General features: G+C 34.2%; 1 protein-coding gene across 1 annotated transcript; it reads right to left on the bottom strand.

Annotated features, from left to right (window-relative positions):
- Positions 1 to 2,717: 2,717 nt before the first annotated feature.
- LOC131632336 (vacuolar-processing enzyme alpha-isozyme-like) lies at positions 2,718 to 4,180 on the bottom strand. The gene is made up of 4 exons (XM_058903094.1): positions 3,869 to 4,180; positions 3,606 to 3,765; positions 3,094 to 3,179; positions 2,718 to 2,813 (listed from the first exon to the last, which is right to left on the bottom strand). Exons 1-4 carry the CDS (start codon positions 4,178 to 4,180, stop codon positions 2,718 to 2,720), a joined length of 654 nt encoding a protein of 217 aa, XP_058759077.1.
- Positions 4,181 to 16,745: the final 12,565 nt, after the last annotated feature.

Below are 16,745 nucleotides of genomic sequence, written 5' to 3'. Positions count from 1 at the left end.
ATTTCAAACTACAAGGTTAAATATCATAGAGACATGCATTATATAATAATATATGGTACACTGTTGATCACAATAGCTGAAACAATAAACAATTACGATACGGCATCGTCATATAATGATATAAATACAATACACATCTAAGCATAAAAATTCAGCACTTTATGTCTAATAATAAAGAATAAATATCACTTTATTTTGGTGTTGTATGTGACTACTTATAGAATCATACTCATGCTACATCTAAACACACATGAGGACTACACTAGTAGGACAAATATATAATGATCCATGAACAGACGTAAGCAAGCAACAGTAACAATCACTAAATCACTAAATATAAGACTTATTTCATAGCATACCTAGGTATAGAACAGACTCTATATTCTGTTCCGAACAGTACCACTAAATCACATAAAGTGAATAAAATGACCTAGGTAGCATATTGGAATCACGGAATCAAGGATTATATTCGGCGTTCAATTCTACCAGACTAATACATACTAATTCATACCAATAAATCACCAATTTCAAATTTGGAATACAACAATAACACATCCAAAACAGAATTATACGACTCTAATAGGAGAGTAAGGACCTTTCTTCTTTACCCCATCATGAAATACACACACATTTATATCCCTTTCTCCCCCTTACCTTAGTTTAAAGCTTTGATCCTTCAACAATGGTAGAATCTCCCAGTCTCCCTCTTGCCCTAGCTTCTCTTCCTTCTCTTGTTTTCTTTTCACGTGTTTACAATTTTTCTAACCCTATTCCAAACTCTCCCTAAATATATTTTATTTTCCTTAATTTTAGTCATAATAACAATAAAAATATTACTAATAAAATTAATATTAATAATAAAAAACAGTAATTTATATATCCCATCTGTTACTAATTATATTATCAATATAATATTATTCTAAGGTTTTTAATTAAATTAATCAATTAAGACTAAGTTCACACACTCACCCTTACTACATACCCTTAATTATACCAATATAATTTCACAATCAAAACACACAATGACTAGATATTTAAATGGGGTGTTACAGGTTTTACCAACGACACATTTAAGTGTAATTTGTAAACTACTGGTTTACAATGACATGTGCTTAAATTGTACTAATATAAGTGTAGTACAAGCCCAAGGAAAAAAAGACGGTAGCTTTTCTATTATACATTTTATGTCCAAATTCATTTGTGTAATACAAAGATATTCAATACCTCCAATATAATTCAAAACCAATATAATAATATCTCATTATTAAACACTTTAATCAAACACATTCAAATGTACATATTATCATATAATTATCAAACAATTACCCCTTATAAAATTAAACATATTTAATCATACAATATTATATCACTAAAATTATATCGTCATATAATTAATTTGATTTACTATCCTTCAGGGATGGATAAGTTCTTCAAAAACTATAAAAATAATTTATTTTTCTATCCTTCAGGGATGCTTGATAAGTTCTTCAGGAACTATAAAAATAATTTGTTATATACAATAATCTAAAAAATATATATAACCATCCTTCTGGGATGCGTTAAAATTATTTGTGTCATTTTTCTAGAATGACAATATTTTAATGAGCATATTACAAGTTATGAATTTTTAGATCGATACAAAAAAAAAATTATGAAATCCTTCTTGGATTCGATAATATTATAGATGCGACCTTTTAAAGGGGATTGAACGTTGAATTCTTCTGGAATTCATCAATTATTGATAAACACAATAATCGATTAAACTCAATCTTTGATCAATAATTTGGAGATAGTTTAATATTAATCTTTAGTTCTACAAATATCACATCGCAAACTATTTCCATAAACAACGGTCAAGAAAAATTATTCTTTGTGCAATCCTTCAGGGATGCTGAATATTAAATTAACACTTTTATGTATTAAGATTCAAATCCGAGCAAACATATAGAAATGCTTTAATGTTTAATTTTTCCGGAATTAACAAGAATGATCAAAAAAATCTAATATTATTGTACAAGGTAAATAAATTTCTCTACAAAATATACAAAAAAATAAACATATTTATATGAAGAAAAAAAATAGTAACAAACTCATGGATTATATTAAGATTAGAAAAATAACGTAGAACCTGACTATATCATCACTCGCGTTGTAGAGTATCGTGCTGATAACGTGTTATAAAACTAACTAAAACAATAGAGAGATCAAAGAGAGATAGAGAAGAAAGAGAGCAATATTATCTTATCTTATTTCAAGTGCTTTACATTGTAATATGGGTCTCTATTTATAGGACTCAAGGGAGATAGAAAATCATACATATTAAACACATATTAAGTATGGAATAGGAAGATGAAGAACTAGGAGATGAATGGACATCCACTAACATAAATATTCATAACAGAAACAATGCATATTTTAATTTTAGTCAAACTTGTATATAGTTTTTAATTGTAAAATAGTATTGGCTAAATTTAATGGGAAATTATAAAAGTATGTCCCTATGCACCATGGATCCTCTCCTTCCCTCCTTTTCTCTCCTTCATCAAAAGCAAGTATAATTAAATTAATGGTATTAAGAAAAATGATAAAAAGAAGAAGAGAGAGAAAATATTAGAGAGAGGTAGAGAGAAAAGTGTGATGGAGATAGTTGGAGAGAATAAATTGGAGAGGATTCAAGTCCGTTCCTATGATATCGAATTTTTTTACAAGCAAGGATTTCAATATAATGAATAAGAGGGATATTCAAACCCGCTTACAAGAGGCTTACAAGAGGCGAGTGCAACACTCTCAAAGTTAGAAAAATTTCTAACCAACTGAAATATACTTCAAATAAAACAACGGATTTTTTGCAAAACTTGTAGAAATTACACTTAGTGTAAAAAAACAACGGATTTTTGTAAAACTCGTAGAAATTATACTTGGTGTAAGAAAGTAGGTTTCAGTTGGTTAGAAATTTCTCTGGCTTTGAATGTTGTACTCGTCTTTTGTAAGCGGGTTTCAATACTCCTAGTATTAATTATATTGAAATCCTTGCTTATAAAAAAAATCTTAAATATCTAATACTCGTGTTTATAAATTAAAATAAGTTCTTACCATATTTTTGTAGGATTTAGCAGAATGTTTCTTCTTCAATGCATCTACAAAATCTTTGCTATAAAGGTAACCCCCATTTGGCAAACCTGTCATGAACAAATAGTTTTGAGTGGGAACTAGCATCAAAATAGTTATACATTTTATTAAATAAAAAGTGGCAATTAGAAAATTGAATGTGAAACTCATTTTTTAAATTTTAAAATAGTGAGATATGTGTTAATATCATCTAATTAAAAAGTGATGGTTAAAAATAATATTTAAATGACGAGATGTACCTAATACTCCTTTATTGAAAATAAAAATTATAAAGAAAGATTGATAAAAAACATGAAAATAGATTTATTAATAATAATGTAAAAATTAATTATCCATTTTTCCTTTTTTTTATACATAACGTATGATTACAAGAAAAAGAAACAATTTTGTAAAGATAGCACAAATTATTTTAAAAATTGTGTGTTTGTAAATTTCACATATTCTTTGAACAAAAAAAAAACACTTTAGGGAGTTACTTACTAACCTAACACGAGAGCCATGGTCTGCATAGTAAATGAAAATAGTATCATTTGGCCCACTTTCTAATACTTTACCACTACCTCCTTTTACATCACTTTTATTGCCACTAAGTACTGCAAAAAAGTTCCTTTCATTTCCTTCATCTCCTATATAATCCTACACAAATTTTAATAAATGCTTTTCATCATATAAATACTTCAAACATATAGATTAATGGAAGTAAAAAATATATATTAAGATTTAATATGTATGTATGTACCTTTGGAACTCCATGATAAACATCAGAACCATTTGGATGATTAATTATAATACCAGGCCTTGGGTTTTCGGGATGAAAGGCAATGTCATCATACATGAAAACGATAATATTTTCATCTTTAAGACCACTTTTTTTTAATATTTGGTAAGCATGACAAATATCAGCTTGGTGCCTATAATTTTCATAACCTTTAGAACCAGCAACTAGTAATGCCCATTTTTTAGACTCACCAAGTCCTTCTAACACACTTACTGTTACACTCACCCATATCGAAAATATCAATGTAAGCCCGTATATGCTCTTCGCGTTCATTTTTGTATACGATTTCTTTGTGAAAGAAAGTTGTGACAACAATTTAATAATGATATATATATATATATATATATATATATATATATATATATATATATATATATATATATATATATATATATATATATATATATATATATATATATATATATATATATATATATATAAATATTTATATATATATATATATATATATATATATATATATATATATATATATTTCCTTTTTAATATCAAATATTCAACCATTTTCTTTCAAATTTTTGTTTAAATATACTCACCGACAAATAATTAATAAAATAATAATAAATTTAGATACTGTTACCTTTATTTTATTTACAAAAGTTAAAGTTGAAATTAATGATAATAATAATAATAGATAATAAAATTAAAGCTAAAAATTATTAATAATTAATAATGAGGCATACTTTTGACTATAATTATATTATAAGTATATTTTTGCTTTTAATAATAATAATAATAATAATAATAATAATAATAATAATAATAATAATAATAATAATAATAATAATAATAATAATAGTAGTAGTAGTAGTATAGCATACTTTTGACTATAATAATAAAATAATAATAATAATATTAGTAATAATAATAATAATAATAATAATAATAATAATAATAATAATAATAATAATAATAATAATATCAATATCAATATACTCTTGATTTTATTTATATTATCAAGATATTATTATAGTTAAAAGTTTATTTTTATTTTTATTAGTATTATTATTATTAATATTATTAGTATACTCTAGACAATAATTGTAAAAATAATAATAATAATAATAATAATAATAATAATAATAATAATAATAATAATAATAATAAGGCTTAAATAGTCTTTTGGTCCATGTAAGTTGGCGTGTTTTAGTTTTTCGTCCTTGTATTTTTATTTTTGGGGATAAAGTCCTCAAATGTTAAATTTCATTTGATTTTAGTCCCTAAAGTGAAAATCCGCAAGAAAATCTGTAGGTTTCCTACGAATTTTCTTTCGAATTTTCCTGCGGATTTCAATTTTAAGGACGAAAATAAAAGGATTTTAACATTCAAGGACCATTTCCAACAAAAAAAGATACAAGAACGAAAATAAAAAATACACCAACTTACTAGCAACTCTCTACTATCAAAACGCCTTCCACAGTGAGTTATGAACTATGAACCATGAACCATTAACTAGTTCTACTGCTGTTAGCGGGAGATTTCGATTGTTAAATATACCTTTTCGAAAATGGCTTTCGATGGCCATTTCCGAAGATGCTATTTATGATGAAGATTCCTAAAATCGAAGCTGAATCGAGATAGGCTGTCTTCAAGACTTAAATGGTTTTCTGAAATACAAAAGTACTGAAACTTGAAGTATTTCGCTGCATTCTCGCAAAGAGCACGTTTCCACGTATCGAAATAAGATTCAGGCGGGAGGTTTTGAATTTCAAATAGTCTGATTAAACCAACGAGGACAGATGGCGCCCCAGGGATTCGAAACGCATGCATGTGGACAACGTGGCATTTCGTTAGCTTATGACCGTTAGGGTCGAATTAGTATAAATAAGGGTCTTAGTATCGGGATCCAGTGTGTTCATTTTGTACAAATCACTCACAAATCACTCAAGTATCAAGTGTTAAGAGAAAGAGTTCGCTGAGAAATGTACGTATGACACCACACTTTAAATATGTTTGTATTTCTATTTACAGAATCGAAATGTCTTTTAATTTCCTTTACTTTTTCGCCTAGTCTTTCTTTTGATTCAAGTGTCTTTATTTCTTCCGACAAGTTGTTATATTCTTGCACTTTACATTTCTGAAATTTACATTTCTTTTACATCTTCGTCAAAGTTCTATTTACGTTTATAACCAGTTTATTTTCAGTTGTGTACTTTGTTAGTTTAATTCGCAAGTTATTTATACGTTCATACCATAACCAAGTTTTCGAAGCGAAACAAAATACCAAAGAATATGAACCAAATTATCTTGAAAGACAACTCTTTGACTATGTCCTAGGATCAATCTAGTCGATCCTGCGAGTAACCAAAGTATATTTATAGTTTGGAGGACTAGCGGTTGTTTACCGGAAATCACCGTAAACAACTGCATTAAGATCTCCGGCTTAAACTCCTAACCTTAGGGTTAGGGGCCTTGGTTTTGGTGAAGTTTTCTGGTTTATTGTTTGTTCTTTGATTTGTTGCTTCTTCCAGTTTTTATTGAAGATGGTAGATAATGAAACAGGCAAGGGTGAGGAGGGAGATGGGTGGACAAAAGCCAAAATATTCAACCAAAGAGAGAAGAAGAACGGAAGTTGGGGGAAAGGAGGTAAGTGGGGAGGGAACAGTAGAGGTAGGCAAACAACGACGTATTTCATAACGGAATTTGATGATAAATGGGAAGCCAGGGACCTGTACCATGAGTTCAAAGACATGGGTGATTTAGATGAGGTCTTAATCCCTAATAAGAAGTCTAGACGGGGAAAGAGGTATGGTTTTTCCATATTCCTTAATGTTAGGGATGAAAAATTGTTGGAGACGAAATTGGACAACATCTTTCTGGATGGGAGGAAGATTTTCGCAAATTTGCCCAAGTTTGGGAGGGATCCAAACCCTCGAGATAGGAGAGGATCTGCACACAGAGAAGAACACAAAGATATTGCAAGAAGAAAGCCAGTACTGAATAGGGTGATATCATATGAAGCCAAAGGAATTAGAAAGGGTGGCACATATGCGAAAGTGACTAAGGGAGAGCCCTCATTAAAAGTCATGGAATTTTTCACTGAAGGGAATGAAGCGTCCAGGTATTCTAATTCTTTTGTGGGAGAGGTCATAACCCCGGGTTCAACCTACTCTATTCAAGATCAGTTTTTTGGTGAAGGCTTTTTCGCGATTAGGGTCAGGCCTTTAGGTGCAAATTTGTGCATTCTTGAGGACGTTGAGGAAGATTTCTTGGAACAGTTGGTGAAGGAAGAAAGCGCCTGGCTTGGCCAGTGGTTCAAAGAGGTCAGAAAGTGGAACCCTAGAGAGGTTGATAATGAGAGAATGGCATGGGTGAGGGTCTTTGGAGTTCCAAGTCAAGCATGGAACCACAGATTCTTTGATTTCATCTCACTTTCAGTAGGATCTCTTTTACGTGAGGATGAAAGCACAGAGGGTAAGCTCAAGATGGACGTGGCTAGACTCTTGATCCGTACAAAAAGCTTTACTATGATTAATGAAGAAATTAAGATAACAGTTGATAATGATGTCTTCAATATACTGATGTTGGAAGAAGCCCAGTGGGAAGGGGTCAGCTGCAACATGAAGAGTAATGCTTTTAAATTGAATATTGAATCCTCATCAGAAGATTCGATTAACGATACAAAGAATGATGATGAAGGGAGCTATTCTGAATTTGTTCAGGAGACGGTAAGTGGGATCGGAGGTGGAGAAGAGCCGGTTCCGGAGGAGGACAAGGATGAAAGAGGAAGTGAAGCAGATTTCAAAAATAACGGACTGATTAAAGGATTGGTTAATCCGTTGGTTATTCTAGAGTCCTCAAAGGGAGTTAAGGAAGGCACATCAGAGACAAAAGGTGATTTGGACTTGGAAAGTTCGGCAGATCCAACTTTCAAGGCCCTAGAGTCAGCAGGTGGGAAAGAAGTCAGATCTAGGATAGCCACGTGTCTAGAGAGATTCGTTGTGAGAGGGGAGAGGAATGGGCCGAAAATGGAGAATGGTACAGTTCTATTGGGCTCAATTGGCATGCTGTCTTTTGATGAAGCCTGTACTAGATCAAAAAAGTTGAGGCCCAAACCAAAAAAGTGGCGTCATGTTAGGGAGGTGGGAGAAAATAAAGAAATTACACAATCTTATTATACTTGTCTGAACCCTAGTTTTGGTCCCAATTTTCGTAAAAGGAAATTACTCAAAAATGAAGAAGAAAAGAGTCGAAGAGGAAAATCCCATGAATGGAACGATACGGTGCAGCGAATCCTTGACGGATTCTGATATAGTTTGATGTAATGATAGATTGCAGACTAACAAGGAATATACGGTAGCGAAAAGGTTGAAAGACTCTCTAATCATATTGGGGCTAGTGTGTGCGGGTCTTGAAGAAGATGTTCAACAAAAAATTGAGGCGATGGAGAAGAGAGACAAGGAAGGAATGTATGTTAGTAAGGCAGAATTTGGAATTCTAATATGATTATCGTAACTCTAAATATCAGAGGAGGGGGAAGCTTTATAAAATGTAAGAGGGTTGGTTTTATGATTCAATCAGGTAAGGCTGATATTTGTTTTATTCAGGAAACAAAATTATCATGTTTTAATTCAAAGTTGGCTGAAGAGATATGGGGGGGCGAAGGATGTAGAGTGGACGCATATGGATTCCTTATATCGAGCTATAAGGGAGTGAGATTCGTGGACTTGAAAGCGAGGCTTAAAGGCTTAAGTATTAATTTAATAAACGTGTACGCCCCTTGCAGTGCAGTTCAGAGAAGAGAGGTCTGGAAAAAGTTATTGAGGCTGAAAAATTCGACAGTAGGGGAAGATTGGTGCTTGGGTGGTGACTTCAACTCAGTCATGTTCAATGAGGAGAGGATAGGGAAGAGTGTAGGAAGTGGAGGTAAGGATTCCGTAGATTTTCTTAACTTTATGGAGGAAATGGAGTTAATTGATCCTCCTTGCGTTGGAGGAAGGTATACCTGGTTCAGTGGGAATGGTTGTGCTATGAGCAGGTTAGACATATTTTTAGTCTTTGATAATTTGGCGTCTCATTGGTGGGAAAAAAGAGTTTTATCAGATCACTGTCCAGTCTGGCTGAAGATAAGTGGATGTGACTGAGGGCCAAAACCTTTTAGGTTCTACAATGGCTGGTATAATCATGAGAATTTTGACTCTTATGTGAAGAAGGAGTGGAGCTTACTGTCCGCCACAGGAAGAGGTGACTTTGTTATTTATGAGAAGTTGAGAAGATTAAAGGTGAAGCTTAAGGAGTGGAACAGAGAAGTCTTTTGATGGATAGACTTGAGAATTGATGATAAAATTGATGAATAATATGAGTTGGACCAGTTCTTGATTCAGAATGCGGGAGGGGATGTATCTGGGGCGGTGGAGACTAGAAGATCAGTTGGCAAGGAAATCTAGAAATGCATGGAGCGGAAGGAAAGTATGCTAAGGATGAAGTCTGGACAGAACTGGCTAAAGGAGGGAGATCTCAACACTATATTCTTCCACAACTCGCTAAAGGAAAAGGTTCGTAGGAATTCTCTTTATATGGTTGCCACACCTAGTGGATTGGTGGAGGATGTTGAGGAGGTTAAGTTGCATATCAAGAATCACTTTGAGGAGTTTTTCAAAGATCAGTGTCGATCAAGACTGGTTCCCGATGGTGTTATGTTCAGTAGGTTGGAGTTAGCGGATTCTGTGAGTTTGGAACGTCCTTTCACACTAGAAGAGATAAAAGCCGCGATATGGAGCTCCGATGGGAGTAAAACACCAGGGCCTGATGGTTTCACCACGCTCTTTTTCAAAAACCATTGGGATTTATTGAAGGAAGATATTCTGAAGTTTGTCGAGTATTTCTAGTCAAGGGCAATATTGAAAAAGCATGTACTTCCTCTCTTATTACATTGGTGCCGAAGGTGAGGAATCCTCAATCCCTCTCGGAGTACCGGTCGATATGCCTTGTAGGAAGTCTCCAAAAGATCATGTCCAAGCTTCTTAAAGGTAGGCTAAAAGAGGTTATTGAGAAGCTGATTTCTATAAAACAGAGTGCGTTCATCAAAAACAGAAATATTCTGGATGGAGTTTTAATGGTAAATGAAGTAGTGGACTTGGCTAAAAGAGAGGGCTCTAATTGTTTGCTGTTGAAGGTGGATTATGAGAAAGCATACGATTGTGTAAGCTGGGACTTTTTAAGGTATATAATGAAGAGGAAGGGCTTTGGTAACAAGTGGATGAGTTGGCTGAACGTTTTTGTTTTTACGAGTTCTATGGCTATCATCGTGAATGGGAGCAGCACAAACGACTTCAAAGTAGAGCGTGGCTTACCCTTGTTGTTTGTTATAGTGATGGAAGGAATAACTAAACTTGTAGAGTAGGCAGTGGAGCTTGTAACACCCGTATTTTTCTAATTTTAATTTAATTGGAATTTAAATTAATAATTAGAATATTTTGGTTTTGTGCAATTAATTGGAGAAGATTGGTTTATGGCATTGGGCTATGTGTGATACTAGTGAGCAAAGGGGTGTTATGTTAGTAAAGCCCTTTTACTAATTAAAAGTCTATTTTTCATAAAAATAAGGAAATTAGAGAAGAGGGAAATAGAACATGAAAGAAGAGCTGAGAAGTAGAGAACTCAGAGAACGTGAAAGAGGAACAGAAGAGGAAGAGGACCAATCAAGAATCTTGGCTAAGGTAAGGGGGGGCTCTCCGGTTAATGTAACACCCTTCTAAACCCCAAGGAATAATAAAATAATTTCAGAGTAAACATGTAAAAAGGATGCTAAAACTTCTTAAGTAAAATAAAACATATATTTGTCATGCTTTTTCCGAGGAACATAATCACATATTTCAACCAAACATGTTTATCACAACGGATTAAAATCTCAAAATGGGATTGTCATACCCCAAAATTTGCCCAACATATTTATTCATATTTTAGTCCATCTGACTTTTAAATGCTCAAAGATACACAAGAAGGAAGCATGCAATCTCTCTCCTAAACAACGGCCCTCCAACTAGGGTTCTGATCTTCTCAAAGAGAAACCAACTTCTGATATCTCAGGTGGATTCCAGGATCTCTCATGTGATTCAAAGAACCTCTATGCCAAGTTTCAAGCCCTGATTCCAAGGATTGCTCAGTCAATTGCTCAAATAGTCAATAATTGATTGGGTGACCAAAAAGTCAAACTATGGTCAAAGAACAGTCAAAATTCCTGATTTTTGGTCAACATAAACATTTTAATATTAGATTCATCATTTGATCAAGAGTTGATCATGATTCATCAAGAAAAGATCAGAAATCAACAAAACCTAAAGTTTCTAAATTAGGGTTTCATAGGAGCAAGTCAACTGAACTTTGACCAGCCATACCTTCCACATGGAGCATCAAAAATTTCCCATCCAAATCTCATTTTGAAGGAAATTGAATTCTCTAAAACTTTGTCTCTCACATGCCAAGTCTAGAAATGCTTCATTTGAGAGATATGATTTAAAACATTATAGGTCCTTTCGAAAATCAACCAAAAGTCATTTTTTTCAAAAGAGCATACAAGGAGCATGGAAAACTATTTTGACATGAGACCAAAGGCATTGATTAAAGGACATCTTGGGCTGTCCAAAAAATCCTAGAACATCTTCATTTGACAAATATTGCGAGAGTTATGACTTGCACAAGTTAGGCGATTTTGAGAAAATGCATGGAACTCAAAAGGACAAAAATCATACTTTTGAACATTGGGCTTGGACTTTTGGCTCCCCCACGTGATGTCAAGCATATAAGAGGCCCATAAACTCATTTATCTTTATTTTATGATTTTTATTTCCTTTATTTTGATTTTATTCAGTTAAATTCAAATAAAACCAAATAAAATCACAAATTAAATGATAAATGATTATGAGTTTATTTTCAATCTTTTCCTTCAATCTAAAATTATCTTGGGACCCATAATTTAATCTCACATAATTATTTTTTTATTTTTATTCTTTTATTTCGAGTTTATTCATTTAAATTCGAAATTAAAACAATAAAATTATAATTTAATTGGCAAAAATTATGTGATTGATTTTATTGATCCTAATTGATTCAATAACACATGAATGGCAAGATTGGAGAGAGATTGAACAATTTTAGTAAGGTTTCACATTGGTTTTCAATCAAATATTTTCCAGAAATTTTTTCTCATTAATCTCTTGATTTGATTCCAATTTTCTTAACCTAATACTCTCACCTATATATACCAGACATCATCAACATTCAGCAGCCACGAAATCCTAGTCAAGAAAGAGCAGCCATACACTATCAAAAATCCAAGAGCTAGGGCAAAAAGAATTCTACTTCCACAACAAGTTTTAAAGCCTCTCGTTGATTCTATTGCACTCAGGAGGTGCCCTAAGGTGAGTATGGATCAAGAACTACGCTTCTTACTCCCTGAAAAGTGTTGCTCATATTCATCATTCATGTTCACGTTTTAGCTTTTCAAAACTATTCATGTTATCGTGTTCTAATGCAAGCTAACGTTATATATGAGTTTTTGGTGATGAATAGGAATGTTTAGAACCTTTAGGTCGGAGCTTGGACGCGTAAACCGATTCCCACCATTGTTAAGGCAAGAGGAGTCAAGCTCTTCGTTCTCATGCATACGAACAAATCCAGGGAAAACTAACCCCATATTTGAACTCAGGGGATGTTTTTACATGGATCTGGGTCGTTTTAATATATTGATACTGTGCTTTTAAGTGTTTTCAAAATTGCAGAAATTTCGAAGGGATTTTCCGCGGGTAAATCCGCAGGAAAACTCCCAACAAAATCCGCAGGTCAGAAGCAGGAAGACGATGACATGGGCGTTGAATTATGGACCCCTCACGCGTGGCAGTTTCGTCCATTGCTATTCGTCAGTCAACGAACCAACTTTCTTTCTCTCGCTTTCATTGGACAACGCATGCCCAGGGACCCCACTTTGAACAACCTTTGACTATTTCCATTCATTATTGAGTTACAAATTTATTTTCTTTGAGTGAACATAATAACAATACACAGCTTTAGCTTATGTGGTCTTGCAGGTTGATTGGTAATTACCATGTCCTGGGTTCGAATCCAGGCAGGGTATTATATATTTTTGAATTATGTAGCACACAGATCCAGTACGATGCTCAGATCTGCATACTGTGCGCCCTCATCTCGTCGCCATCAGATCTCTCCACCACAAGGATCCAACGCTCAAGACAATGAATCCACACCATGGACCCTCAGGCCAACCACATATGATCTGAGCTAAGTATCTCTTAATTTTTTTTTATTTATGTTATATAATCCTTTTATTTATTCATTATTTATTTATTTTGTTAAAAGCTTTGCCCTAAGTTTTATATTTACTAATAATGTTGTATTTTAACAATTATCTCCTTTTAATCGAAAACTCGATTTTTTATAATTTTATTAAAAATTGTTTCTTTAACATCTAAAAATTAATTGTTTTGCACATATCTTTTTTTAATCAATTAAATAATTAATTCTTAGGTTTGTTAACCTCGATTCATTTATAAACCTTAGAATCCTCAGGTAGGTGTTATCCACTATAACCTTATAAACCTTTTGGGTCACAATAAGTTTTCTTAAAATAATCCTTTAGGGTTCAAGATTAGGGTTTGTAAAACTTTTTAGGGTTTGTAAACCTTTTTAGGATTTATAGATCATTCATACACTAAAAGTTTTTTTCTTCTTTTGTGCAAATTTTTTCAGGGTTACCCCAGTATTCTCCGACTACTTGCCGTCAAATCAAAAGCTAAGTTTCTATTTCTTTTCTTCTTTAAAATATCATTTTAATTTTATTTTGCCTTTTGCCTAAAATAGGGTTTGTCTCGAATAGTCAATGAATCCCTCCTACACTCACCCTATTATTTTTCTTTTAATTTTCAGGGTCGATCAAGGGTTCGAGGAAGATCGAGGCGCTTAAGGATTTTTTCTAATTATTGATCTCTCTTATTTTCTGCCTTTTAATTTCCCCCCATCCCCGCAGGTGTTTATTGTAATAGCGTAGGAAATTTTATTTCTGCCTTTATATTAATTGCTTTGGTTAGTAATGTAGGGAGTGATAACCATGAATTGAACGTAGATCACCTAATTACAAGATAAATGTCATCGAAGTTAACCACATGATTGTGCACCCACACGCCTTTAGGGTAATTCCTCTTGTTGCCTGTTGCCTTAATTGTTGCCTGTTGCCTCTAAGTGTACTAAATAGTCAAGTCCCTCGATTCCGAGGATACCTAAAGCAATGTTGCCTTCAAAGTTATTGAAACTCCCCCGAGGTCGCCTTCTGAAAAGTGATTGTCCCTATTGCTAAGGTATCCTCGCATGATGCCTTAAATGACTATTATATCCTTCCCTTAGACTAACTGCCCTCTTTATGGCATGGGACAGTCTTGTGGCGAGCGATTACTCTCGATGACCCTTAAACATCTAATTGAAAGACTTCCTGCCCTCTCATGGTATGGATAGATCCTTTCACCCGAAAGACTAAAAGAACAATTTTTCTAACTTAAGGGTAGTTGCTACTAATTGCTTGCTCTTTTTCAAATTCAAATTCAAACTATTTTTCCCACTAATTTTCAAATACTTTTCAAAAAGACTACGCTTATTTACAAGCTAAAGTTCTTATTCAAACTTATTCAAAAAAATCTTTTCTAAACACTTTCAAACAAACAAAGTGAGCTAAGCAATTAAGAGCCCATGGGTAACCATGGATGCAAAGGGTGCCTTACACCTTCCCTTTGTATAACTTACCCCCCTAAAAATCGGATAAAATAAAAGTTGATGGCGACTCTTGCTATCCGCACATTTCTTTAAAAGTCAGTTCACCGTATAACAGAATTGGCGACTCTGCTGGGGATGCTTTCGAATAAAAGAGGGGTTACCTTAGAGCTAGGATCACTTTAAATTTGTTTAACTTATTTGCTTTATCTTTAAAGGCTGTTTTGGGTATTCTGCTGTGTGAAAGATCCTACACCCGGATCTAGTGTACCTTAGGTATGTGGCATTAGACCAGGGAGGTTGTACGACATGTATCGTTATGGTTGAACTGGTGGCCACCGTTAGTGCGATGCTTTGGTTTGTCCTGATGGCCCTTGAATATGATCGAGGAGACATTTAGCTACCGCATGGTGTCATAAGCACTAATTCGCCCTTAGAACCCTAGTTGAACTTGAATTTGGCCTATAGGAAGTAGTGAGATAGTTGGCTTTGGATTCCTGAATGAAGCCGGTTGATACTCGATGCTACACTCATTGAGATTGGACTCTAAGGATGCTTTTGGCTGGCCGATCAAGTGCCATGTTGAGACAATGCCCGCGAGAAAGATCAGGGATATGAGCACCATAGAACCTGGTTACTATTCTAGGACAGGTTGAACCAACTTAACTTCAGTGGGGAGGGTACTTACCTACGAACTTCACGCAAGCCTTTAAACCTAAGGACACTTGTGTGACTTGTATGTGCTTGCTACTAACCCTTTGGTTTTCTTGCAGGTTTTTCTTGTGGGACTCACTCGTCCTTACTATCTTACGCTTTTCCTAATGCATTGCATAACATCATGACATCATGACATCATAAGCATAACATGATTTAACTAATCCTTTCAAGGATCTTAGGGATTTAGAGCGCACAATTTCAGGTACTCTTATCAAGGACCAAATTCCTAATCAAGGGGCAAGAGGATTTATTTTCCTCTGGCCACATACCTTCCAATTCAGAGACTTAGTACCTATCAAGGGGCAAGAGGATTTATTTTCTTCTAGCCATATTCAGAAGTATCCCGAATCAGAGGCGATGACCCACTCGATATGGTGAGCTTGATTCTTAAAGAAGGACGTGCCAAGACGAAAGTCAAAATTCTTCAGATGAAGCTGTGACAGATTCAATGTCTAAATGTCGCAAACTAAATGTCCTAACGATCCTTGAAAACATTGCATCTGCATTCATAATATTGCATAGCAGGTTTCTTACAATAGGTCTCTCATCCTTCCTTGCTGTTTATTTCAGCATCATGAATCTCGAACAATCAATTAAGGATCTCCAAGCTCAAAACGCTGAGTTCCAAGCCCTGATTCTGAATTTGTCAAAGGGGCAAGAAGAGCTGAAAACCATGTTGACTAAAAAGAAGAATAAGAGGGGCATGAAGACTCTAGGGAAAAAGCTTAGACCGATCTTGCAACTCAGAGAAGCCGAAGTCTCTGAAGACAGTGACGAAGATGAACAAGATGATGATGTTAGTATCAAAACTGATGCAAAAAGTAACCATGATTTTTCCAAGCCCTCTGAAGAAGAAGAGGACTATCACCATGAGGATGAACATCCTGATGACAAGTACAAGCTGTTGGAAGAACGTATGAAAGCCATGGAAATTCGAATGATACCTGGGTTAGATTTTGAGGAACTAGGACTCATCTCTGGAGTTGTTATCCCTCCGAAGTTCAAGACTCCGACCTTTGCTAAGTATGATGGAGTCTCTTGTCCTAAACTAAACTTGAGGTCTTATGTGAGAAGGATTCAGCCTCATACTGCTGATAAGAAGCTCTGGATCCATTTCTTTCAAGAAAGCTTATCTGGAACACAACTCGAATGGTACTATCAACTGGAGGGTACCAACATCCATACATGGGAAGATTTGGCAACTGCTTTCTATGTGCAATACCAATACAATGTTGACCTTGTGCCAACCCGCATGCAACTACAAAGTAAGTCTATGGGGCCGAAGGAAAGTTTCAAGGAGTACGCTCAAAAGTGGAGAGACCTGGCAGGCAGAGTTCAACCTCCCTTGACTAACCGAGAGTTAACTGACATGTTCATGAGTACACTA

This window comes from Vicia villosa, unplaced genomic scaffold (assembly GCF_029867415.1).
Source record: "Vicia villosa cultivar HV-30 ecotype Madison, WI unplaced genomic scaffold, Vvil1.0 ctg.000935F_1_1, whole genome shotgun sequence".
NCBI classification, from domain to species: Eukaryota; Viridiplantae; Streptophyta; class Magnoliopsida; order Fabales; family Fabaceae; genus Vicia; species Vicia villosa.
Note: the sequence above shows the minus strand (reverse complement) of the source record. Positions and strands in the feature narration are given on the sequence as shown.

What these genes read in the sequence shown, in the direction of transcription:
- LOC131632336 (XM_058903094.1), bottom strand. Translation starts at nt 4,180, where the DNA reads ATGAACGCGAAGAGCATATACGGGCTTACATTGATATTTTCGATATGG. An exon ending in TTTATCATGGAGTTCCAAAG is followed by an intron (nt 3,766 to 3,868) that starts GTACATACATAC and finishes AAATTTGTGTAG; the next exon opens with GATTATATAGGAGATGAAGG. An exon ending in CTCTCGTGTTAGGTTAGTAA is followed by an intron (nt 3,180 to 3,605) that starts GTAACTCCCTAA and finishes TGTTCATGACAG; the next exon opens with GTTTGCCAAATGGGGGTTAC.